At 35.4% G+C, this 27,737-nt stretch overlaps 1 protein-coding gene across 3 annotated transcripts; it reads left to right on the top strand.

The window, feature by feature from the left end:
• The first annotated feature begins 311 nt into the window (after nt 1–311).
• On the top strand, nt 312–24,681 carry LOC148955082 (coiled-coil domain-containing protein 28A). 3 transcript variants are annotated; one of them, XM_089100163.1, is made up of 4 exons: nt 312–448; nt 6,476–6,847; nt 9,754–9,885; nt 23,349–24,681. In XM_089100163.1, the coding sequence occupies exons 2-4, from the start codon at nt 6,535–6,537 to the stop codon at nt 23,603–23,605; spliced, it is 702 nt and encodes a 233-aa protein (XP_088956289.1). In that variant the 5' UTR covers nt 312–448; nt 6,476–6,534; the 3' UTR covers nt 23,606–24,681. The 3 variants fall into 3 exon arrangements, with proteins under 3 accessions (XP_088956289.1, XP_088956299.1, XP_088956281.1); XM_089100173.1 differs by having other exon boundaries at nt 337–448; nt 6,470–6,847; nt 9,805–9,885; XM_089100155.1 differs by having other exon boundaries at nt 337–448; nt 6,470–6,847.
• The last annotated feature ends 3,056 nt before the right edge of the window (nt 24,682–27,737 follow it).

The raw sequence follows: 27,737 nt of genomic DNA, 5'->3' as shown, positions 1-27,737 counted from the left end.
TTTTTTAACTGTGAAAAAAAACCCTGAGCCTTGGCTATTCTATTTTTAACATCTTCACTGCTCCCACCATCTTTACTAATAATACTACCAAGGTAAGTGAAGCTGCCCACCTGCTCTTCAATAAAACCCTTTCCTAAAGCTTTATACATAAAAGTAATCTCTCATCAAAAGAGATTATACAGTCATGTAGCAAGCGATGATTTCGAGAAAGGGACTGATCCGCATAGTAGCGCTGAACCCCTTGTGGTCGGGCCAATTTTTAAATTGTTAATATAATAGAGGCTGCTGTGAATTTCCTCTCTAGCTACACAGAATATATCCTAAATTATTTCCTATCTGAAGAAGAATACCAATATTTGGGCTAGGGTAGGAATCATAGACCTACTTTAAAAATAGTCTAAACTAATTAAAAGAAACTGGAAGATCATTTCATTTAGCTGTATTTTTGGTAAGTGTTTTAGCATTAGATACATATTTGTGGTTTATTACTTCTGAAGGAAACATACTAAACAATAAAAATATTAGGCTAGGCCACCATTAGATTCCTAATTTTATGCTGTTTCCACATATCATGGCTGATTCTCTGACAATTCATAGCCCCCCCCCTGATGCTCTTAGATATAGAAACCTATGAATAGCCAATATAAAAAAAAACTTAAAGGAAACTATTTCCATTCATTGATTATCTTGTTTCATTCCATTTCTGTTTTAAATCATGTTGAATAATATGCTTGGTAAATTTTTACCAAATCATATCATTGAGTTTCAAATAAAGTGAATAGCCTATGCTGTTTGATGCCTTTTTTTATGCTGATTACAAATATAACAATCATTTTTATTGGAAATGAATTTTAGCCCCCCACCTATATATGTCAATTCAGGATAAATATTTGCACATATGGGGGTGGGGGTTAGGTTAGGGGAGGGGCTGAAATTCATTTCCAATAGAAATGATTATTATATTACTGAACTGAAAACCAAATTTAAGACAAATATTATCTTTTGTACTTAATATTGAAAATAAACATTAAAATTATAGTAACATTTTGAACTGATGAGCTTTCAGCAATTAATATCATTATACATCAAATATTCAGTTTAATTTATTAGCTCTTTTTAAAGTTATTAAAGACGATTATAGTTTCCCTACAGAAAAGTGTTTGGATACTGCCTCCTTTCCTAACTGTAAATAAAAACCAAAACCTACTGCATCATTGGCACTTAACTGAAAACAAATTATTTTACAAATATTTTCTTTTCCAGTTCTTACAGCATTGAAAATAAAAATAAAATTACAGTGAAATAAATTGTTGAACTGATGGATCTTTTGACAATTAATATCATTATACATCAAATATTCAATTTGATGTTGTTTATACTTTCCAAGACTGTTCAAGACACATATAGTTTTCAGTAAAGCACCAATGATGTAGTAGGTTTTAGACTTTTACAGTGAGAGAAGGAGATGATACTCAAACTCTTGTTTGTAGTGATTTTTCTTTGTTTCAAGCTTGATTTGCGTATTCAATTTAAGTTTTACTCATTTTAATATTTATTTATTAATTTACATTAATATCTGTTGTATGTTTGTTTGTATTGGTTGTTTATTTAATTTCTGTTTGTTTTAAGTTTCATTTATACTTCAATAGGACAAATTTTTTGTTGCTGTTTTAATCTTGATTTTCATATTTAATCTAATCATTACCCACTTTAAGATCTATTTATTCATTTATATTATTACTTGTTGTATGTTTTTTGCTATAATTGTTTATTTAATTTCTGTTCATTTTGGGTTTAATTTATTCTTTAATAGTAATTTCTGGTTTTTTTTAGTTTGAATTTTAACAGGTATTTGTATCTGCTGAGCTTAAGTTTAAAATGTCCTTTACTTTTCTTTGAAAAATTACTTTTCCAGAATGTTTTTTTTTTTCATTAATTTTTATTTGCTTTTTATTGTAAATAGTCTCAGTTTTTTAAAAATTCCTTATTTCAAAATAAAACTTTAAAAAAAATCAAATGTTCATCAAAGTACCAAAACAGGTGTCAAAGTGACAATATCAAAGTGAAAAGATGGATTTGTGTCAACCTTGGAGTTTTTGTTATCTGGTTTTGAACTATTTTTAACAAAATGGCTATTTCAAAATTTTTATTGGATGGGTTTGGGGAAAAAGGGTGTGGGGGGGGGCTAATTAATCTTTGGTCTCCTTTGACTCTTTAAAAATGAACTAGAACTTTCTATTTTCAATCAAATGAGCCCTCTTTGAAGTTTATACAAGTATCCCTTCTATAAGAACCATACATATCCCTAGAGTATAACTTACAATGCCTGTCCCTGGGCCCTGGGGGGCTGTGTTGACCCTAGAGTTTTAATATCTGATGGTTAAACTATTTTTAACAAAATGGTCACCTCAAATTTTTATTGGATGGGTTCATCCTTCTAATAAACCCAAAGGCATGGAGGGCAGGAGGGGCTAGTTGCCCTCCAATCTTTTTTCACTTGGAGAAAATGAACTACAACTTTTAATTTCCATTCAAAAGAACCCTCTCTGAAGTTTATACAAACATCCCTTACATAAGAACCACATACAGCCCCTGGTCATAGTTTACAATGCCTGCCCCCAGGCCCTGGGGGGTTGTGTCAACACTGGAGTTTTTATTATCTGACCTTTAAACTATTTTGAAAAAATGGGTCTCTCAGAGTTCTTATTGGATGAGTTTGAGGAAAATAGGGTGTGGAGAGGGGGGCTAGTTGCCCTTGATCTCTTTTGACTCTTAAAAAGTGAATGAGAACTTTCAATTCCCAATCATATGAACCCTCTCCAAAGTTTATACAAGCATACCTTCCATAAGAACCATATATGCCCCCAGAGCAATACTTACAATGCCTGCCCTGGGCCCTTGGCAGGTTGTATTGACACAGGAGTTTTTCTTATCTGACCTTTGAACTATTTTTAACAAAATGGCCATATGTAAAGGAGTTTTTGCTATATGATCTTTGAACTATTTTTAACAAAATGGCTACCTCAAATTTTTATCAGATGTATTTGGGGAAAGAGGGCTTGGGGGGGGCTAGTTGCCCTCTGATCACTTTTAACTCTTAAAAAGGGCAGTAGAACTCTCGATTTCCAATCGAATGAGCCCCCTTTGAAGTTTATACAACAACACCTTCTATATGAAGTGCTTCTGGGAAAAATATAAATGGAGTGTGGGGGGAGGCTAGCTGCCCTCCAATCACTTTTGACTCTTAAAAAGTGAATTATCACTTTCAATTTCCTATCAAATGAGCTCTCTATGAAGTTTATACAAGCATCTCTTCCATAACAACCATATATGCCCCCAGGGCATAAATTACAGCGCCTACCCCAGGCCCTGGGGGGCTGTGTCGACACCAGAGTTTTTTTTTATCTGAACTTCAAGCTATTTTTAACAAAATGTCTATCTCAAAATTTTTATCTGATGCATTTAGGGCATGGAGGAGGGGGGGCTAGTTGCCCTCTGGTAAAAAGTAAACAAGAACTTTCAATTTGCAATCAAATGAGCCCTCTCCAAAGTTTATACAAGCATCCCCTTTATTTGATTTTATTTTTACTCATTTTTTGTTTAATGGAGTTCTTTACTTTTCTTTGAAAAACTTATTTTGTGGAAAAAGTTTTTTTAATTAATAATAATAAAACATTGGAGACATGTGGCCTTTACTATGGGCAACGCTATAGCGTTGCCTCTGATTGTTGCCTACAAGTATTTTGCCCTGGGAAACAGAATAAGGGAAAATTGTAAATTGTTTGGGCTTTCATGATAAATGCAAATTGAAAAAAAAAAAAATACAAATGAATGTCAGTTTGATATATATATACTGATATTTAGTAATCAAAATGTTAATATTATTTGATTTATTAAAGTTATAAAACTAAAAATATATTTGCTTCAGTAAAGTGCAAATTATGTTCTGGCCTTGGGAAGGCATAGGTTTTTTTTTTAACTTCAAGTGAGGAGCCACATTAAAACTTAAAACAAATAAAAATTATTCTGTATATGAGGGGGGATGCCCCCTCCTCAATACCTTGCTCTTAATGGTAAAGTTTTTTAGTGTCTTGAAAAAACCTTCAAGTTTTGGCCCTTGTGTTTTGGGAGTTGTTCTTTAGGAATTTGGACAAAATGTCAAATTTTAGCATAAAAACCAAGGTATTGAGGAGAAGGCATCCCCCTCCTATATAGAACAATTGCTATTTGTTTCAAGTTTTAATATTGCTCCTTATTTTTCAGTTAAAGGCATTTGTTTTTTATTTCGTTTCTGGTCTGTTTTCAATTATTGACAGGAATACCACCTCTCCCCTCCATTGGAAATTTGCTCTCCCAATAAAATTTCTCCATGGAAAGTTTCCCCGCCTAGAATTTCCCACCCCCGCACAATGCCTTTCACACTGAAAACCCCCTCAGAAACTTACTTTCAGACAATTCTATGTGGAAAATTCTCCACAGCCTACTTTTATTTGAAAAAGGGCTTTTTTCAATTTATTTCATTATTGTTTTTTTTTTCTAATCATGCCGGAAATCCCGCATCTATGTAACATTTTTTCCGGAAATTTTTCCCTCCCTATGGAAAGTTTCTCCTGCAGAAATTCCTCTATGAAGAATTTCTTCTTCAGAAAATTCACCCATGGGGAATTTTTCCTGTGGAGAATTCCCCTGTGAAGGACTTCTTCCACAGAAAATCTCTCCCCCACACAGAAGAATCCCCCAAACAATTCCAACCCCTTTGAAAATTTCCCTAGAACAATTTCCACAGAACATCTTTGCATGTAAAATTAAGTTGACAAAGAGAAAGTAAGACAAATAAAAAAAGTTTATTGGAATTCATGGCAAATTTCTCTGTTTAAAATTTCGCCTTGAAAGTTCATCCCCAAAAACTTCTGTTCCAATATAAAATTCTCTTTGTGGAACCCCCTCCCCCCCCCTGTAGAAAATTCTGCCTCCCAAAAACATCTGTTTACCTCCCAAATACTGTAGGTAAACAATCTCAAATACCATAGGTAAGAAAATACTGTAGGTAAACAATAGGTAAATTTCATAACTCACAGCCCTTTCCCCAGGGGCTGTGAGAGGTCATGATTCCAAGAGGCATGCTTTCTTCCAACTATGCTGAAAAAAATGGCTCCATCAAAATTTTTATTGAATGACTTTGGGGAAAAGGGAACTTGGAATGGGGCTAATTGTCCTCCAGTTTTTTTGTCACTTTAAAAGGGCACTAGAATTTTTAATTTCTGTTCAAACGAATCCTCTCCCAATATTTTAGGACAAATAGTTTGGTACAATCACCCTGGCGAACAAAAAAAACAATAAATAAACACGCATCTGCGATCTTTCTTCTGGCAAAAACTACAAAATTTTACATTTTCGGAGATGGGAGCTTGAAACCTTTATACTAGATTTCTCTGATATGGTGAATCTTATGGTATGATATTTATTAAGATTCCTTGACTTTTTTGTGGGTAGTTTCTCCGATTTCGAAAATTGTGCAAATTTTCTCAGGCTTGTAACTTTTGATGGGTAACACTAAACTTAATGAATTTTTATATTTTTAGGATCAGCGTAAAGAGCCAAATGTTTTATGTATATATTGTTATCAAAATTTCGTGTTTTAGAGTATTGGTTACTATTGGGCCGAGTTGCTCCTTACTTACAGTTCGCAGTTGTTTGATTCAAATATACTTATACAAACCAACTGATAATTAACTGGCCTATGGATTTAACACAAATTAAAAAAAAGCAAAAGAAAAACATAGTTCTTACTAAATAAGAAGAGATAAACAATGACAATTCCGTAAATAATATAGAGATATATAGAAACATTTGTTAAAATGTTAATAATTTAGATGAGATGAGACTGAAGACTAAAAGCCCCCCCTCCCCCCCCCTCTGACAAAATGAGAAGAACTTGTGATGAAGAAAAACGAGGATAATTCCAGGCATTCAGGCAGTGATAAAGAAAAGAATAGAATGCAAACAGTTTGGTCAAGATCTCTGCTCGACTTCCTCATGGAAAGACAGGAAATAAAGAGAATAAATAAAAAGATGAAGGGCCTAAAAGGAAGTAAAAAGGAATTTTACAGATAAAAGTTCTTATGACAAAATAAAACCTTAAACCTTAAAAACCTTGAAAACCTTAAAAACAACCGCTGGTCCTCTCTAAGCAACAGTGAAAGGGCAACTGAATAAAAACATTAGACATTGAAAAACATCATTCAAAAATGGGAAATCATTCTATGTACAACTTTTCGAAATGCAATCGCTTACTAGGTATGGTATTGCTAGATATTGGTTGTGAAATAGAAGTCTCTGAAAACTATATGAAGGATGGGAATTAATAAGTTCATCATATAATTAAAAAGTGAAATAACGTCTTTGTCTCTTGTGCTTTTTCTTTGTCAGTAAATTAATTTTACAGGCCTGAAATAAATATTTCACATAGTTGCAGGTACTTTTGCTTGGATTTCCGGCATCTTCATGAAGTGTTTTTAGCTGCTGATTTTTAAAATGAGTGAAAATAAACAGCCTCCTCCAGTTCCTGCAAGACCTGCTGGTCTTTATCACCCATTAGCTAAGGTCGACTCTCCTCCAGTGCCTATGACCTTATCCCCTAGAATGTCTGTAGAAGGAAGTAGCATTGGATATGAAATGAAAGATTTGAGGAGTACTTATTCAAGGGCTCACTCGCGGAATGTATCTAGTGCTTCAAAAGTTGCTGCTGATGATACCTTGTCTTCAAGAATGAATTCTGGAATTATCAACTCACCTGGCTATTATCCTTTGATTGATAGCAAACGAGAAAGTGAGAAAAAAGCAACAGGTAACTTCTTTACTTTGTCTTTTGTTAAATGTATATGTTATTAGAGTTAAATAGTGAATCTGAGGAAAAAATTCAAAATTCCAGTTCCCAAAAAAACAAAGATAAGGTTATAACCAAAGACCTAAAATGCTTTAGGGCTAGTAAGCAACTCAATTTTAAGCGGTTTTTGTGCATCTTTTCTTGAATTTTTGGCTAAAGAACACTGCTATGTTCTATGTTAACTTAATGGATGAGTGAATAAGCAAATGAATTTATTGACTCAAACCAATACAATACAACAACAAAATGATAACGTGCCCAAATCGAGAACTGACCTTATAATTGTTGGGTGGTGACAAACCTAAGGATTGAAGAAAAGATTAAAGAAAAATATAATGCCAGGTTAGCAGTGTACAGTAGGTGACCTCAAAATGGGCAAACAAACAAAAACAGTAATAAAGACCGCATAAAGGGCTATATCCACCATCAAATTTCGTTTAATAATGAACTTTAAGCAAGTCTTGTGCAATCCACATAGGGTTTAATTGTGGCAAGCAGAGGTGCCACCATGATAAAAATCAATTATTGCAGGAATGAATAGAGCTAAAAAATAAAAGTTAAGAGAATTATGTATTATAATGTTTGGTATGTTGGGAAGGTCTTTTTTGTAAAGTTTTGCCTCCTCAAGACTCAGGAGATACCATCCCTTCTTTTTTTGATTCTGCTTGTATATTTGTTTCATTAAGAATTATAAATAGAATAAACTTGAGTAAATATACAGTCAAAGTTAATCTTGGTTTCTATAGTGTTCCCTACAAAAAAATTTAATATGGGATGTGGTGGTATCACTGTGATAAAAAATAAAGAAAAATCGAAAAAAATTGAGAAGCAATCGCCTAATTATTGTCTTAGAATGTCTTAAAATCTACATGCTTCGAATTTTAGAACCCGAGATCTGCATTAAGTTTACTCTTTTCTTTTGAGAGAGTAATTCTGTGGTTCGATGCTAATTGCTTGGCATTAAATGCTGCTAAGTCAAGCTTCCTGATTTTCCTGCGAATTTCTCAAGCTTGCCCCCAAGTTTCGGAAAGTCATATTTCAAAGGGTTCTTTCAGCAGGCCTAGTGATCCCTATGTTTGGTTCCTGGGCATTCTTCTCAATGAGAATCTCCTCTTTAGAAATCATATTAGTGAAATTAAAATGAAGATATCGTGGAATCTCGGAAATCTTAGAAAGCTGAAACACAATTTTCCTCTTTCGATTCTAAAAATGTTGTTCCATAGTTTAGTTCAGTCTTACGTCTCTGATTGCCCCACTAAATATAAGTCAACATTTTCTTCCTGTTTGATACCATTCTCTAAGGTATATGGTAAAGCAAGGTACCTTATCTTTGAAACAAATAGTTCGATTGATAAGTTGTGGCGTGGTTTAAATTTACTTTATGTTGTTTCATGTGTGCTCTTGTTTTTCTTCAATTAGATGGTGATGTTCCTGCCGCACTTAAAACTTGACCGGTTATTTTCATGTCTTTCAGCATTCTTAACCATAGAGCCTTGCGGGAAGGGGATGGGGGTATTGATTTTTGTTTAGTTAGAAACTGAAAACAGAAAGTTGAGTAAGGGCTCAATGGAAGGATAAATCTAGAGTTTTCAAAATTTTGCAACAAGAATGTTATTATATTAAGTACAAATGAAATAGCTCGCTCTGTCTTTGTTTGATTTACTTATATTTTTCTCTAATCCAAATAAAGGAAAATTAATGAATTTTTTTCGATTTTAATTTTTTTTTTATCTCATGAAATTCTGATCAAACTTCAATTTTTCGATCCTATTTAAGCTTAATTATTCCTTGGTTCCACCTACTAAGCTGTTTAATTTGGTTTTCGTGTTTGTGTTCTGAGCTTGAAGTATTCTTTTATTTGCTGCAATTTGTTTTTAACAAAGAAAATCATACTAATCATTAAAAGAACATTTTTTTTATTATCGAAAATATCTTCGAAAATTCGAAAATTCTAGCTCACTCAAAATTCGTTTCTACATAAACAACAAAGTGTTTTTACCTTTTTTTACGATTGCTACTCTAAACTACGGCGTAATTTCGAGTAAAACCTTTAACTGGCATTGCTGTTTTTTTCCATTCATTTTGTTTTTATTTTTGTCAGTCTGATTGCTGACTGTTTTTAGAGGCCTTATGGTATGAAACCCAGCATTCTAACTCGTTCTATTTATCTTTAATGTTTTACTCTGTTATACTTTGATGGCTTGTAAAATTTGACGTTGAGATTTTGACTGTTGCTTCTATTGAATTTTGGGTTTTCTATTTTTTATTTAAATTGGCTTGTGACTAAGTATTAAAGTACCTTTCAATATGTTGGTTTCTTAAGTTAAATGATAGGGACCCTTGCTTCCGATTTGTGAGATGTTTAATTAATAGCTTGACCACTTTAATGAGATAGTCTGAAACTTTCTGGTAAAGCTGAGAACAATAAATGAAAACTTTGCCACGTGCATCTGGCTCAGGCCTTCAAGAACAACTAACCTATTGAAATATGTCGAGGCAATGGAGAAATTGGAACTTGGTCCCTAAACTATTTTCTGTTTGAACTTAGTTAAATTATCAGAGCTTCAAAATGACGAAGGTGGATTTGGGTTACGTTAATGCTAAACCCCTTAGATATCCTTTCACCATGACACGTATTCAATTTTTCTACGATCAATCTTTAACCTCATTTCTTCTTCTGCAAAGTTTTTTTTATATTTATTTCTCTTCAGTTTTTATTGCTAAGTATAGTTTTTTGTGTTTTACTCGCCTTACTGAGTCGGAGAGAGCCTTTTAATCTAGACTTTGAATGATATTGCTGACTTGTTTTGATTTTGCTTTATTGTTTTATTTTGCTGCTTCTTTTTGCTTTTTCTTTTCTTGCGTAGCTCCCATATCTGGTACTGGGCAGCTGGTGAATCATCATTCTTTCTTCTCAGATGGATCTGAGGTGAAGCACATGGAAAGTGCCTTGCTGGAATTGCTCAGTGATTTTCGATCAGGAAAGCTTCGAGCATTTGGTAAGCTTTATTACGTAATATTTTTCGTCTTAATGCTGTGAAACCTAAAATCTTTAAAGACTTTAAAAATTAAAGACTTTTAATACCCCCTTAGTAGACCCCGGCGCCGCGCCGATGAGGGAAGACCGGTGGTTGCGGGGACAAAAACAGCGCGGCACGCCGCCGGCGCGATCAATGTTGACCGCAAACATTAATGTTTTCATCAGTATTTCTCAAATTACAGCTTAAATTTACAACAGATTCGAGCCTATTCATGAGTTCAAAACTTCACAAGTCGCTGGCTGGAAACTGGTCTTCTTCGTTATTCATCAAGAGAAGTAGAAATCTGGTAGAAACGAAATGGCTGTGGCGTTCAGAACCATTGTATAATACGAGTAGTTGAAGTATCTATTAGCTATGTATTCTTAACATAAGTAATTATCAAAATTAGTAGTTTTTTTCATCGAGCATTACTGCATACAAAACTTCAAATACCGTATCACAAAATTCGTCAGTTATCTGGGTAAAAACTTTGCACATAACTTTGAACTTAGAAGCTTAATTTTTTTCATAATGCCCTTTGCCTATATCTTTTTTGTCACCTTTAAAACAGTTGAAATGGGCGACTTTGATATTGATTGTTTTTTGTTTGCTCTTTTGGATTCCTAAAAAGCCTTCTTGTATTAAAAACTGGTTTTTAATAACAATTTTAAAAAAATGCATTTTAAAGTTTTTTTGGCTTCTTTATAGAATATATGTCATGTATGCTAAGGCTGAACTGCTGCTTTTTTATTGCTTTTGGCTGCTCTTTTGGATATTATTCATTTTTTCTTTTGGGGATTCATTCAAAATTATAAACTGATAAATACCTAATATCAGTCAAATTATAAACTGCATCTAAAATGAGTAAATTTATCAAATTGAAAAATACATGATGAACCCTTCAATTACAATGAAACAAAAAATACTTAATAGTTAATTCGGTATGAAGAAAAATGAAGTGCCAGCTATTTTCGTAGGTAAAAAATGAAAAGCACATCCATTTTAAATGTAATTAAATGAAATAATATGCAGACTGAAGTAACTCCAGGAAGATGTTGAGATTTTCATCTTAGTTCGTCACTTTTAACCCAAGCAAAATGTAAGACACTTAGCATCAGCTATTGAGTTTAAGCTTTGATTTCCAAATGCTCACAAAAACTACCAAATTTAAGAAAGCCGCAAAAATAAGTCACCTGTGGTCAAAATGCTCAAAGACTCCTCTTTGATTCACACCCAGGTTCAAAGTTTCTGCTATCGTCATTTCCATGGAAATCTCCAAAGCGTTTCTGTTTAAAATAGCTTTCAAGTGGAGTTAGGGATATTTAGCCTTTTTTGCTTTTCTTCTAAGCTTTGAAAAAAGTATTATAATATTCTAAATGTTACATTTGTTATATTTGTGCATATTTTTGGTGATTATTTGTGAGGTGATCGAATTTTTTAAACCACTGTAGATACTTAAGAACGTTGCAACATCTAGTACCCTGAGGTCACAAGACTGTCACTCCTTGAGTCTCCCAAATTAAAAGTTTTCGTTAAGAACTGGTCTGTTAATATAACTCGGGCACTGGACCAAGGGCGCCATTGTCACTGGAGCGCTACGTTAGGTGGGGATGTCGATATCGCTTTCGGCACACCAATTCGTTTTAGGGTGAATATGCCTGGTATTAATGAATGAATGTTTTCAAAGTAAACCCGTTTCATCAATAAGAAAAAAAAACGGGTTGGACGCATATGGTCCTATCCCTTTGGACAATAAAACCATGGAAGTGTTGTATCAAGTATAACTCACGAAAATCTTGATAATTTTTGTCAACTATTGAACTTTTTGGCATCCATCCTTTCAATGAAAAAATCAAGGTACTATCACTTAAATATAATAACTCCCTATGCCCCTCCCCACCTCTGGATACCATCTTGATAGGATACCGTCTCTGTTTTAAATAGGCCCGTTTTTTAGCATTAAGATCTTACATCTAAGATCTTACATCTTTCTGCAAAGATTATCGTTTTTTAGCTCATCTTTGTTCTAAGATCTTACAGCTCACTGATGTTAGCAAAAAGTGGGAAGACTGCCACTGTTCTGCCAAATAGAACAATGATGAGAGAACTTTGATGATCTACTCATCATTGTTCTCAAACCGCTGATCAGAGCAGAATGATGAAAGACTTTTGCAGAAAAATGACCAAAGATGTAAGATTTTTGTTCAAAGATTTAACTTTTATGTTTTTTCTGTAAAATGATGTAAGATCTTACCACATTGTTGATTGAAAAAACGCCCCTAATAAAAAAATTTAATTAACTTATTGACACCGCTGCTTAAAAAAAACGAGGTATTATCATTTAAATATAATAGCTCACTACCCCCCCCCCTTTCTGGATACCACCTTGATAGGATGCTGTCTCTGCTTTAAATTAAAAAAATGAACTTTTTGGGATCCCTGCTTTCAATAAAAAAATGTCGAGATATTATCATTTAAATGTAATACCCCCCTACCCCCCCTCTGGATACCACCTTGATAGGATACCGTCTCAGCTTCCATTAGAAAAATAATTTACTTAATAATTAACTAAGTCACTATATGGTTCAAACAAACACGCAAAATAACGTTAAACAGCTTAGTGCTACTTGAAAACAAAAATTGGGGGTATGAGATAAAGGGTACAAAGACAACTACAAAAATGTCGAAATTATTCACATATACCTCAAATTATTGGAAAACTGAGTCATATATTCGCCGTGGTATTGAATAGGATCCAAAGAATCTAATTAAAAGGGAGCACACACAAAAGCCAAATTAGGTCAGTAGCCTATGAGAAATCGCAAAATACCCAAGACAATGAACAAGTCTTAATGGGGGGCCCTGGCCCCTGGGTCTATCAAAATATTTCAATGGTTTCTCAAGAAATTTAATATCATTTTCTTCTGTCTCCACTTTAAATGAAAAAAATAATCATCTTTTTGACATCCCTGCTTTCAATAAAAAAAATGAGGTATTATCATTTAAAAATGATAGCCCCCTACCCCCCCCCCCTATAGGCAATAATTTACAATTTATTTATGAATCATATTTTTGTGGTAACTTCGGTTCAATGTTTAATTCCCCATCCTTGTACATAGCTTAGTCTAAAGCTAAATTTTGTCTCAATAGAAGGTTTTTTTTCCTTTTTTTTTGGGGGGGGGGGGTAAACATGTTTCCGAAAGAAGATTGTATTTTCCATCAGACGTTCAACAATTGAGTATTAAACATTAAGAAAATCTTATCTGAAAAAAGCAAAAAAAAAAAAAAAAATCTGCAAACTTACAATTCAGCTGTAAAAACAATCTGTCGGCTGTCAATTTCAAAATACAACTGAAGGCTGAAGCTGTATAGTAGTGAATACGTTCTATAATTCTATTCAACTTGAAATATAAAATTCTTGACTACGAATGATGTAAGAAATAGCGATTGTGAAACTGAATTCGAAATGATTTAAACTCATCAAACAGTTCGTGGTAACGAACTGTAAGTAAGAACGACCCGGCTCGATGGTAACCGAAACTCTAGAAAACGGGTTTTTGATACCAATTGGTATATCAAAAGAATTAGATTTGAATGCTGATTTCAAATATATAACTTTCATCAAAAGTTTAGTGCTGCCCATCAAAAGTTACGCGCCTGAGAAAATTTGACTGATTTTCAAAAATAGGGGGAAAGACCCCCTAAAAGTTATAGAACCTTAATGAAAATCACACCATCATATTTAGCGTATCAGAGAACCCTACTGTAGAGGTTCAAGCTCCTATCTACAAAAATGTGGAATTTTGCATTTTTTGCCAGAAGAAAGATCACGGGTGCGTGTTTATTTGTTGTTGTTTTTTTCCCTAGGGGTAATCGTATCGACCCAGCGGTCCTAGAATATTGTGGGAGGGCTCATTGGAATGGAAATTAAAAGTTCTAGTGCCCTTTTTAAGTGAACCAAAAAATGGAGGGCAGCTAGGCCCCCTCCCACGCTCATTGTTTTCCCAAAGTCACCTGATCAAAATTTTGAGATTTTGTTCAGCATGTTCGAAAATCTTATAGGCATGTCTTTTAGGATGACTTAATCCTCCGAATTTCCCGGGAGGAGGGCTGAAAGTTATGAACTTTACCCAATGTTAACATATAGTATTGGTTATTGGGAAGTATACAGTACAGACATTTTCAGGGGAGATTTTCCTGGTAGTGGGGGGGGGGGGTTCGGGGGTAATGTGGGAGGATCTTTCCATGAAGTTTTCATGGGGGAAGGGACATTGCTATGGAGGGGACGCCGGACTTCCCAGCATTATTTTAAAAAAGATCAGAAATTAAATATAAAAAAAACAAGTTTTTCAACTGCAACAGCAGCAACATAAAAACTTTAAACGAACAGAAAATATTACATATATGATTGGGTTCACCCCCTAGTCAATACTTCACTCTTTAAGCCAGAGATTTTTTAGTACTTTCATAAGAGCTATTTATTCTAATTAACGGCCTTTGTGATTAAGCGGTTATTTTTAAAGAATTGGAACAAAATTCGAACTTTCGCTTAAAGAGCTAGGTATTGACTAGGGGGCGAACCCCCTAATATACGTATTAAAAATATATGAATATAGCAGTTCGTTACGTAAGTTAATTCGTAAGTTACGTATTTTTATTACTAATAAAAACGTTCGTAAATAAAATGAAACAAGTTTCGAGAAAGCCATTTAACCAAATAAAAGTGAATTAGTATGAAAATTTTGTTTTAATTATTCATGTGCTGTGAGCCAAGATCAAAACCTGCATTTATTCAAAAACGTTCAAAAATTAAATAAAAAAAAATAAGTTTTTTTTTAACTGAAAGTACGGAGCGACATTAAAACTTAAAACGAACAGAAATTATTCCGTATATGAAAGGGGCTGTCCCCTCCTCAACGCCTTGCTCTTTACGCTAAATTTTGACTTTCTCACAACTCTATTTTTTAAAACAATAAAAAACTTTAGCGTAAAGAGCGAGGCGTTGAGGAGGGGACAGCCCCTTTCATATAGGTAATAATTTCTGTTTGTTTTAAGTTTTAATGTCGCTCCTTACTTTCAGTTAAAAAAACTTGTTTTTTTTTATTTAATTTCATAAAGACGATACTTTTGTCAACATATGAAGAACCGTGCATATTGAAATATCTGCAATTGCATATTGCATCTGTCTTGTTTTTATTCAAAGTAACAAAAGAGACGAAAATTAATGAATAAGAGAATAGTGAAGAATTATGGTATGCAAAGTAATATTTGGCAGGGAAAGTCACTGGTGATAAATCTCTAGGGGTGGCACTGTGATTGTGTGATTTTCGGGGATTCGAGGAACCAAATTTTTATTTTCGGGGTGACGCATAGATTTTCGGGGAAATACCCGAAAATTCAGGGATAGTGCAAGCCCTGCTTAATTTCTAATCAGGAAAATTGAAATACTAAACCACACGAGAAGGAAAAGCTCCGACTTTGCGGTTGACGCAATAAAGAATTGCCGCAAAATTAATTTAAAGTCGACCGAACGCCGCCGCCTTTGCCGGCGGCGGCGCGCCGGCGGCGTTACGACACGTCGGCGGCGTTCAACCGGACCTCTCGTCGGTGGCGTTCGGTCGATCCGCCGGCGCGGCGCCGGGGTCTACCCATTAGCATTCCATGAAAGTTTCAACTTAATACCTGTAGCACTTCCTGAGTATGTATCCCCTTGAACATACCCCGAAAGTTTCAACTTAATAACCTTAGCCGTCCCTGAGATATTGCTGATACGCCCTTTTGACAGCCAGCGCGCACAATGTTTGTTTTGACTTTGTTTAAACCCCCCTCAACATGTCCTGAAAGTAGTCACAAGTAGTTGTAGTTTTAATCGCAAGTAGTCGAAGTAGCAGTCGCAAATAGTCGCAGTTTTAGTCATAGTAACAGTAAAGTTTCAAGTTCGGCTGCTATTTTTAAGTAGTTTAAAGTGTAGGTGGCATTTAGTTTAAATGTTTAAATAGTTTTTTGTTTTGAATTATTGATGCCACTGAGAGGAGAGGAGTTGGAATTAAAAAAAAAGAGGAAGAAAAAAAAAGAAAATTTCAAGTTAGTAACCTTTCCATTTGCTAAGATGTAGCAGCTGCGCCTTTTTGATAACCTTGATGTACATAGTCTCTTTTGATTTTCTTCAACATTCCCCTCGCAATTCCCCGAAGTTTTACCTCAATGCCCTTTGGCTTTTGGAACGCACTAAGAATCAAACATTCTCCCCTTTCCCAATGATAAATCCTGCATGTAAAACATGGGTAAATGGCATAATTTACGTTTCCCCGGGGGCTATAGGGCGAATGGCATTCCTGGAGTCCTAATATTATACCTTTTAACTATTTTGAGCGAAATGGGCTTCCAAAATCATATCAGTGTTGAGGGGGGGCATCCAGTAAGGGCAAGGGGGTTGGATGCCCTTTGATCACTCTTCAACATCCTCCTCATCATGTACTGAATGTACTAACTTATGCCCTCAGTCGTTCCTGATAATTTTGCTGATGCGCCCTTTTGACAACCAGCATGCAGATAGTTTTTTTTTTACTAAATCACCTTCAATATTTCCGCGAAAGTAGTCGTAAGTAGAAGTAGTTGCAGTCATGGTAGCAAGTTATCGCAGTCGTAACTATTCGCAATTGCAGCCACAGCATTAGAAGTAGCAGTAGCCGCCGTGAAAGTCTCAAATTAATACCATTAGTATTTTTAAGATATTGTAGATTCCTCTTTTGGATAGCGTGAATGCACCCAGTGTCTTATGATTTAGTTCAGCATCCCCCTCAACACTCTCTGAAGCTTCACGTTAACGCCCTTAGCTTTTTTGAACACGCCCAAAATCAAGCATTCCCCCTTTTCCAATGGTAAATCCTGTATGCAAACAAAGGGAAAACTGTATAACTGACAACCCTTGGCCTGGGGGCTGTGGGAGGCTTAGCTTCCCTGGAGGAGTAGTTATTAGACCTTTGACTATTTTGAACAAAAGTTTTTTCTTTTTTTAATTTTGATCAGTGTAGGGAGGGTCTAAATAGTGTGAATGGAGGAGGGTCTCGTCGCCCTCCGATCACTTTTGAAAACGAATTGAAAGTTTGAACTTAATATCCCCAGCCGTCACTGAGGTATTGTTGATACGCCCTTTCGACAACTAGTATATACATAGTGTATTTTAATTCTAATCAAGATTTCCTGAAAGCAGTCGGAGTCGCAAGTACTTACAATCACAGTCGCAAGTAGTCGATATCGCAAGCAGTCACAGTTGTAACAGTAGCAATAGCAGCAGTAGTGGCTCTGAAAGTTTTAAGTTAATACCCTTACATGTTCCTAAGATATTGCAGATACGCCCTTTTGATAACCTGGTTGTACATAATGTCTTTTGATTTATTTCAACGTATCCCCAACAATCCCTGAAATTTCACTTCATTACCCTTAGCCTTTCGGTTGCACCCAGGATCAGACATCCCCCCTCCCTTTTCTAATGATAAATCCTGCATGTATAAATGGGCAAATTGCGTAGTTTGTATTCCTTGCCCCGGGACTATGGGTGGCGTGGTATCCCCGGGGGCATAATTGTTAAATTATTTAACCATTTTGAACAAAGTTGTCCTTCTGAATTTCTATCAGTGTTGAGAAAGGGCAACGGGGTCTGGTTGCCTCTCGAAGACTCTTAGCCATCCGCCTCAAAGTGCCTGAGAGTTTGAACTTAATACCTCAGCCGTTCCTTTGACGTTGCTGATACGATCTTTTAACGATCACCCTGCATATAGTGCACTTTGATCTTGTTTGATATCCCCCTCAACATTTCCTCGAAAGTTTACCTTAATATTCTAACCAATTTTGGAGACCCAGAATCAGACGTACCCCCTTTTCCCAATAACAAACTTTATATAAACAATTGACAACTTGCACAACTTACAGCCCTTGTCCCAGGGGCTCTGGGGCGTTGTGTCATCTCCAGAGGCATATTTACTTGACGTTTAAACTGTTTTTGATAAGCTGATTCAAATTTTGATCAGATGTCTTTGGGAAGAGAGCAGCTATTAAAGGCATGGGAGGGGGACTGGTTGCCCTCCGACAACTCTTCAACATCCTCTTAACATGAAAGTTTCTTCATGTTAAGAAACTGTTAAGAAACATCCTCTTAAGCTGAAAGTTTCAACTTAATACCCTCAGCCGTTCCTAAGATATTGCAGATACGCTTTTTTGATAAACTTGCTGCATATAGCGTCTTTTGATTTGGTTTGACGTACCTCTAAACAATACTCGAAGTTTCATCATAATACCGTTATGATGCATTTTCATAATACGCATTTTTAAACACACCGAGAATCAAACATTTTCCTTTTTCCCAATGATAAATCCTGCTGGTAAACAATGGGTAAATTGCATAATTTATAATACTTGCCTCGGGATTGTGGGGGCATGGCATCATGTAAGGCATTGTTATTAGACCTTCCCAAGGCCAGAACATAATTTGCACTTTACTGAAAAAATATAAATGTTTTTTCTTTCATAACTTTAATAAATAAAATAATATTAACATTTTGATTACTAAATACCAGTATATGTATATTAATCTGACAATTCACATTCATTTGTATTTTATCAGTAAAGAGTAAATTATGTTCTGGCCCTGGGAAGTCATAAAGATTTTGAGCCCTACTCATGTTACTTTCTCCTTTATTTGATTTTGACTCGTTTGTTTACTGTAATTTCTATTCGTGTTTGGTTTCATTTATTTATCAATGCTGATTTGTGGGATTTTTAAGCTTCGTTTAATATCTGATTTTTTTTTTGCTCATTTTTGGTTTAATGGAGTTCTTTACTTTTCTTTGAAATACTTATTTTGTGGACAAAGTTTTTTAAGTTAATTACTGTTCATTTTATATTGACATAGTCTTTTGAGGGAAAAAGAAAATAATACTTAAATCTTTTCGTTTTTTAAGACTTAATAGTTTGGCCTGCTATTTGTATGCTGGAGAAAAAATTTCAGCAATTTTTAACAACATACACCCTTTTAAAAATCCGGACACAAATAAAAGTGTTTAATGTAGTTTCATACCTGCTCTAGTTGACCTGAAATAGATTGATACCATTCGCAAAAAAGTCTGTTTACTTTCTATGATAGCTTGGATACACTTAAGCTATTTTGATTGGGTTAAATTTTCAGAGCATATGTAGCCCCAAAAGTTTGAACATAAAACCCTCAGTCGTTCTTTGGATACTACTGAGATGCCTCATTGGGAATTAACATTAAAAAAAGTGCATTTTGATTTAATCTTAAGGCAACATTAAGTTTTTAAACATAATGGTCAAATGGGAGGGTGGGCGGGGGACGGGGACTAGTTGCCCTCCAATCACGTTCGACTATTAAAATGGGCATTAGTCTTTTCTATTTTCAATCGAATGAGCCCTTTTCGAAGTTTCTAAGACATATCCTTCGATACGAAGTGCCCTGGTCTAAAAAAAAAAAATAAATAATAATACATTGTACCCAGATCGATCTTTACTATAAAAATTTCGAGCCTTCCAATCACTTTCGACTATTAAAAAGGGCTTTACCCGTTTTAATTTCAAATCAAATGAGCCCTTTTTGAAGTTTCTACGACAACTCTTTCTATTAAAAACCTTATAAGTCCCCAGGGCATAACTTACAACCCTTGTCCTGAGGGCTGTGGGGGGGAGGGGTTGTCATCCTCAAAGATCTAATTTCCAGAACTTACTACTATGTTGAACAAAATGGCTATCTTAAAATTTGATAGGATGTGTTTGGGGAAATGGTGGGCGTGGAAGGGGTGTTAATTGCCCTCCAATCACTTTTAACTATTAAAAATGGCACTAGCCCTTTGGATTTCCAATCAAATGAGCCCTTTTTCAAGTTTCTACGACAAAGCTTTCAAAAAAAACCTTATATGTCCACTGGGCATAAGTTCTAACCCCTGCCCTGAAGACCGTCGGGAAAGTGTCCTGCTCAAAGGTATAATTTCCAGAACTTTCAACTACGTTGAACAAAATGGCTATCTCAAAATTTGATTGGATGTGTTTGGGGAAATGGGGGTAAGTTATGCCCTGGTGGCATATAAGGTTTTTATAGAAAACGTTGTCGTATAAACTTCAAAAGGGGTGTTATTTACCTTCCAATCACTTTCGACTATTAATAAGGGCACTAGCCATTTCAATTTCCAATTGATTGAGTCCTGTTTGAAGTTTTTAAGACAATGCTTTCTATTAAAACCTTATATGCCCCCAGGGCATAACTTTCAACCCTTGCCCTGAGGAATATCGGGGGTTGTCATCCTCAAAGACCAAGTTTCCAGAACTTTCAACTACGTTGAACAAAATGGCTATCTCAAAATTTGATAGGATGTGTTTGGGGAAATGATGGGCGTGGAAGGGGTGTTAGTTGCCTTCCAATCACTTTTGACTATTAAAAAGGCCACTAGCCATTTCAATTTCCAATCGAATGAGTCCTATTTGAAGTTTCTACGAAAGCGCTTTCTATAATAACCTTATATGCCCCCAGGGCATAACTTACAACCCTTGTCCTGAGGAATATGGGGGGGGGGGTTCAACTACGTTGAACAAAATGGTTATCTCAAAATTTTGATTGGATGTGTTTGGGGAAAAGGTGGGCGTGAAAGGGGGTTTAATTGCCGTCCAATATCTTTCGAATATTAAAAATGGGCACTACCCATTTTAATTTCGAATCGAATGAGTCTATTTAGAAGTGTTTACGACAATGAGTTCTATAAAAACCTTATATGCCCCCAGGGCATAACTAACAACCCTTGCCCTGAGGGCTGTAGAGGAGTGTCCTCCTCAAAAACATAATTTCCATCTGGAAATCAACTGTGCTGAACAAAATGGCTATCTCAAAATTTTGATTGGATGTGTTTCGGGAAATGTTGGGCGTGGAAAGGGTGTTAGTCGCCTTCCGATCACTTTCGACTATTAAAAAGGGCACAAGCCACTCCAATTTCCAATTGAATGAGCCCTTCTTGAAGTTTCTACGACAACTTCTTCGATACAAAGTGCCCTGGTCTAAAGAAAAAAAAAATAATACATTGTGCCAACATCGTTCTTATATGCCCCAGGGTATATCTTAAAACTGTTGCCCTGTGGGCTGTGGGGGAATGTCCTCATCAAAAACATAACTGCTCTGTGGAAATCAACTACGATGAACGATATTGCGGTATAAAAGTTCGGAGTGGATTTGTCTGGAGACCCGGTGGGTGTGGAAGTGGCGTTTGATATCATTCAATTTTTTTCAAATGTTAAAAAGGGCATTCTCCGTTCTGAGTTTCATTCGAATGAGCCCTTTTCCAAGTTTTCGCAAATAATCTTTCAATGCAAAGTGCCCTGTACGGAAAAAAAATACATTGTGCCAACATCGTTCTTTACTTAGGCAGCGCGATTGCGCTGCCTATGATTTCGCTCGAGGGTGGCAGGCTCCATAATTTCAAGCCAGTGATTCCAAGACAAGTGATTCGATACTAGTGCATCAGGTATGTCCCATGGTAATGTATGTCCCCAGAAAATTTTATCTCTGCTGAGGCAATAGAGTGGGGAAGGGGCATCAATACTGCATAAATATAAATAATTGTAATGTGTTGATGTCTTATTCTTTCAGTGAAATCTCCTACAAAAGGAGAAATGTCTAATGCAACTTCAAACTATTCAAAAGGAAAGGCTAATGCAACTTCAAACTATTGTATTGCTATGAGTCAAAATATTTTCAATTGTGTGGCCGACGTCTGTGCTGGTGAATCTCACAACGTGCTGTCTGATGTCGACTGATCTTATGACGTTTTTGACCTTTCTCTTAACGTCTTAATTGCCTTTAATGCTGATCATAGCAACAATTTAATCGTTAGTCGATTTCCTTTTTGAGTTTTCTTATCCTATTTTCTAGAAAATGGCATACCTCGGCTCCTATGCCCTTTTCCTCATATTTTTAAGACTAGCCTTCATGTTTCTAAAAAGTGGTAACGTCTTGTTTCGTTTTGTGCGTTAGTGGTTTTAACTGGAGATCCCACAGTGGCGGATCCAGGATTTCAGAAGATAGGAGTCTCGGTAAAAAAAAACGTAACGTATGTCCTGGATAATTGTAGTTGTAGGTTAGGGCAGGCTTTTATTTTTCTATGAGGGTGGGGAAGGGAGGAACATAAAATCGTGAGATTTTCTTTGAAAAAAACGTCAACATTATAAAAAGCTATGAAAATTTATATTTTCAACCAGCGAGTGATATTGTAACTAACTAACATTGAAAGGGAACTAACATTGAAGTAACTAAGATTGAAAAAGAACTCAGCATTTGGAAATTTCATTAGGTCTTTTTGCTTAGACGTTATTTCGTACCGTAGAGTGTCGAAAAGATTTTTGGATATACCACTAAAATATGCCCGTTAAGGTTCTTTGGCCCGTTAAGGAGGAAGAAGACATGTGTATCACTTACTCAATAATTCAGAGGAAAAAAAATATTGAAAACAAGGAAAGAGTGCGAATATCGAGAAGTGGCGAGAAAAGCTTTGAAGTTGTGCACTAAGAGCTGTGATTTGCCCTTACATTATGGGAGATCACTCTTCGCCCTCCACCTGGATCTTTCACTGGGTCTTCCTGTTGATCCCGCTGCTTCTTATTGCTTTTTTCTAGCCTTTTAAAAGCAAATTTCAAGGTAAAGTCTTCAACTTTCTTAACAGAACGTAACTTTAATGAGTATTTAAAAGATAAGATAATAAAAGTTGTTCGCAGAAAAAAATCTTTGGTTGACTACGTCAATATTCATACTAAAAAAGTTTTTGAGACTTAACTGAAGAAAAAATACGCGGAAAATAAAATATAAGATGAGATACATATTCACGAACAAAATCAAAAAAACATATAGGCGATGGCATCTTTTCGGGATACCCTATTTTGTTTAAAAGGATGCTTGCTGGTTGAGTGACAACACTGCCTTTGCTGGTCAGTTAATGTGTAGAAAAAGTTCGCAGCCGAAGTAATCAAATAGAATCTAAATTTCTTATTTCAAACTATTAAGATATTTCTTATTAGATTTAAAGGTTCAAAGTTCTAAATGGGAGTTTGAGCTGTTTTAAAAGTGATAATTGCCTATGCTAGCGGTATATCAATGTTATTGCTGGTGCTATGAACCTTGATACAATTTTTGCGACAATGCGAAAAGAAGACATGATGAATTCTTTATAACGAATTGTCTAATGTACAAAATCAACGTCTCATTGGAAAAGATGTGCCCCAAATAATATTGTATTCTTAAAGCCTTCTAGCGCTAGAGATCTTTGGATCCAGGACTGTATCAATAAAATACTCAATATACGTTTGTAATTTTACTTTGAAAATAGTATCCTTTCTAATTTTCTCTGTTTTATAGCCTTTGCTTCCTGAGACATAATAATTTTATGTGCTTTCAGGTAATGATGGAAGCCTAGAGCAAATGATGGCTATTCGAGATCAACAGGAAAAGCTTGCAAAAATGCATTTTGATTTGCTAGCTAAGCGTAGTCGGAATTCGTCTTCAAAAGAGGGTGAAACTCCCCCTGTTGAAACAATGAGAGAGCTTATATTTGGACTAGAACAGCTCTCTATGTCGATTGAGAGATTGCATTCCTCCTCAGCTGAGCCAATAGTGTCTGAATCAAATGATATTGCCTCCACCTCTAAGTCTTGATATATTGCGTCTTAATTCTCCTCGTTTATGACATTATCAGATTAATTTGCTGGATCAATCCCAATTTGTTTAGCTTTTTCGGGCGTTTTCTTCTGTTTAGGTTTTGTTACTGTACAAAGAAACCTGTTATTTTCAACTACCATTTCAAATCGATCTCATAGCTTAGAAACTACAAGGACAGGTAAGTCTTCTGATTGGATAACTAATCATTTTGTCAGCTGCAACGTACTAATAGAGTAGTTGAATAATATACGTATTGCCTAAGTAGACTAATTGACAGCATATTATTTGGCGCGCTTCTTGCGCTTTTTCTCCAATGTTACCTGCAAAGATTGCCAGTAGGGTGTATCAGCAATAGCCCCGTGACAGCTGAGGGTAATAAGTTGAAACTTTCAGGGCATGGTTAGGGTCAGACAAGGATCGGAGGGCAAGTCTAAGGTGCTTGAAGCAGGCAAAACTGATTGTTCAGGTCTGCTTCTGCATTACCACCATTGGTCGCCACCATTCTTCTGGGCTGTGTTGCAGAACTATTATCATGAATAATGATTTATTGTCCGATATTATTTTTGTTTCAATAAAATGGATAGAACGAAATTATAAGCACTTGATACTGCTATAAGCCCCTTTTAGCTGCCCTCCTCCCAAAGACCTCCCTTCAAAATTTTGAGATAGCCATTTTGTTCAAAATAGTCTAAGCGGTATCACTATAAAAGCAAACCGGTTGCAATGTCACCCACTTGTATGCATCACAAACATTTTAAAGGCTGAATTTATTGGTTATCAATCAATTTACACTGAAGGCTGGTTATCATCATTGATCAATAACAAAGTACCAGAGGGGTGTTTTTTAGACACAAAACCGTGTCAGGCGTATTCCCCCCGCGGAAACGCAATCCCCCCATACCCGGATTCAGACAAGAAAAGACAATTTTGGGTAATTTCCTATATTTGGTTTAATTGACATTCAATTTTTCTTTTGAAAATCAAAGATATTTTTGTTTTGTTTCTTTGCTTATAATAAATGCAATGAAGCATTTGACGAAGATAGAACCAAACCCAAAATAAAAATTTCCACGTCCGCGTAACGATCTTTATAAAAATCTTTACTAGGTTGCAGCTAGTGCTGCGACCACGATTGTTAATCGTTTAAAGATATAACAACTTTAATGACCATTAATCAAAAATGTATTCTGAAACACACCTGTGGTATCTATTCAGGGATTATGAATTCCCTTGAGCTATCCGTGCCACCTATAATGCTAGTGTTTGGTGTAACAGGTAAACTAATTTGTTTGTCAATTTTGCTATCCTTCGGTTGGAAACTTTATTGTACTGATGAAAAATAAAGAAGCAGACATGAGAGTAGGATTTTTTATGGAGGGGGGAGGGGGTGGGATGTTCGTAAAAGCCGATAAACTATTTGAAATTATTGAACATCATTGTGCGGTCCCTCCAACGGTTTTGGCATTCGGTAAAATTTTCGTCGAAGGTTTTGCAAAATTGCCCGAAATTTAGCAAAATTCTCCATTTCTACAGAAAATTTGGCATAAATCAGGTATCGATTCGGTAAAATTTACGAAGATCGCCCCCCCCCCCCCCAATGAAATGAGTCTAGGGACGCCCATGGTGGGAGGATGTCATATGGAAAGATTTAAGGGAATGCAACTTCTTAGGAGAGTGTAAAGAAGTAAGTTTTGAATAGATTGGGATGGAGGAGCGTGCGCAGCTGTGGCGGCCTTTGGCGACTTGGTGCTGCAGTAACTTGCTAGTAGTTTTAATTTTAAAAAAATCGCAGAGCTTTTAAATTTGGAGGAAAGGGGCCTGGAAACCTTCCGCCCTTGGTATGTGTATGCCAAAAGTTTTAGGTTCATTAAACATTGGAACCGAAAGAATGTGTTGCGTATAATGCCTTCAAAATAAGTTTTAAAGCTTAAGTAAGGATAATTTACTTGTTTGCGAGCCTCTTTAAAGTGACTTTCTTTTTTCTCTCTGTAAACGATTGCTCTTCTGTAAATAAATTTTTATTTTTGAAACTTTGTTTTACAAGTACTTTTTCTAATTTGATGGTTAAAATTTAACTATGAATTGCTTTGAAATACCGAAAGATATTCGTCATTTGTTAAAGAACAGTTTGTTGTAGTGTAAAGTTATGTTGTTTTAATATTAGCTGTGAGAAGTCAGATCGATTAAGAGCCGAAGCCTGCGAGTTTTGCAATTGAGATCGCTTGGTGACTTTTATTTTAATTATCATTATCTTTTATTTATTTTTCAGTTAATTATCATATATTTTAATTAATTTAACATTTTTATTTTAATGTATCAACCATTTACTGAGGTAATGTCTAGTTTTTTTTCTACGTTTCAGTATGCAGAATAAGATTAAATTCATGTTAGTATGAGCCTGGTTGCATATTTTAAGTCTTTAAATTCTGTTTGATTTTCATTTATGTTATTAAAATAAAATACATATTTTCTATTGATGCCAACTGACTGATTGAAATTACATGCTCAGTTATAATCGAACTAGGGTCCTCCGAAGGTGCTCCATTGTCAGTTGGTGCCAGGCAGGTCAGAGCATATGATAAGTAAAAAACAATTGTTGAAGACAGTTTGACTTGCCACCAAGGATGAATTTACCGAGTAAAACAGGCATTTGGTGAATATTTAAAGTATATCCACGCCCGATACCGTAAACCATCCTTCTACACATTAATATTCTCAGTGGTATACTCGTTTTGGTATTGAACTACAGGCCTCTAAATTCTTTAGATCATCCCTGATTTGGATTAAATATAGAAAATATAGTTACTATCAATTCAATTCTGGATAGTGATTACCGTACAATAAAACAGAATAAGAGTTCTAAAATGAAAAGTCAAATGAATATCTGCATACAGAAGTTATAATTCCTTCATTTTTGTCTCGAAAAGATTTTTTTGTTGATTTACCTTAAATTATACATAAAGCGCTTTATATTTTAATACCCGCACAAAATGGGAGGCGTGGTGGCCACTTAAAGCTTTATGGTCTTATGGATCCTTCTCATTTCCTTTGGGGAAATTTTGAGAAACCACATGAAAACGCAAAAAAATAAAGAAAATTCTCTCCATCTATCCCTCCTTTTAAATATGTGACATGTGTACGCCTATGTATATTTAGGAGTGCTATTGAAGAGTTCTTCTATGCAGCGTACTCAATGCTCAACTATTCAAGTAACCTTATGAATATCGGAAAATGCCGACTTTTCAGGAGGAAAGCTGAATGAATTAGAAATAATATTACAGAAACAACATTACAAATATTCTGCGTTTTAAACAAACTTGAAGTTTAAATATTATATCTCTTACCTAGGCTAGGGCACGTTGTGCGGATGAAGGATGACAGATTGCCGAAGATTGCTCTTTCGACCAACCGTCTAGGGCTAAACGGAAAACAGGTCGTCCTCGTCTGGGGTGGGAGGACGTAATAAAGAAAGATTTAAAGGAAATGGGAACTTCATGGGCGGGTGTAAAAAGGGAGGCTTTGAATAGATTGGGATGGAGGAGGAGCGTGTGTATTGGTGTTGGCCTCAGCTGGCTTGGTGCTGCGGTGAGTTGTTAGTAGTAGTAGTATATCTCTTACCAGTTGCAGAATATAAAATAGAATACAAAACACAAATAAAATATAGGGAAAAAACATGTTGAGTTAACAAAAATTTGGGCAACAGGGGTAAAAAAAATAAAGGAGATTTTCTCCATCTATTTTTCTCCCCCCAAACGTATAATGTATATTTATGAGCGCTATTGAAGCTTTCTGGGCAGCGTATCCAACGTTCAGCTAGTTGAATCACCTTATATACGTCGGAAAATATCGACTTTTCAGGAGAAAACCTGAATGAATTGGAAAAAAAAATTAATTCTAGCACAATGAAGGAAGTTAGTCATAAAAATGAATGCCACGCCAAAATATATCGTAGATATAAATATGAAAAACTTGACGGAAACAATATTACAAATGTTCCGCATATTTAAAAAAAAATGTAGATTTAACTACTCTAATTCTTACCAGTTTCAATGTATGAAATGGAATACGGAATACAGATAAAATATATACAATTAATGATAAAACTACATTAAACATACTACTCGTAAAT

The sequence above is a fragment of the Artemia sp. Qi Xiang Cuo genome, chromosome 2 (genome assembly GCF_049724085.1).
Source record: "Artemia sp. Qi Xiang Cuo chromosome 2, ASM4972408v1, whole genome shotgun sequence".
Taxonomy (NCBI): domain Eukaryota; kingdom Metazoa; phylum Arthropoda; class Branchiopoda; order Anostraca; family Artemiidae; genus Artemia; species Artemia sp. Qi Xiang Cuo.
This window is presented reverse-complemented; position numbering and strand designations above follow the sequence as displayed.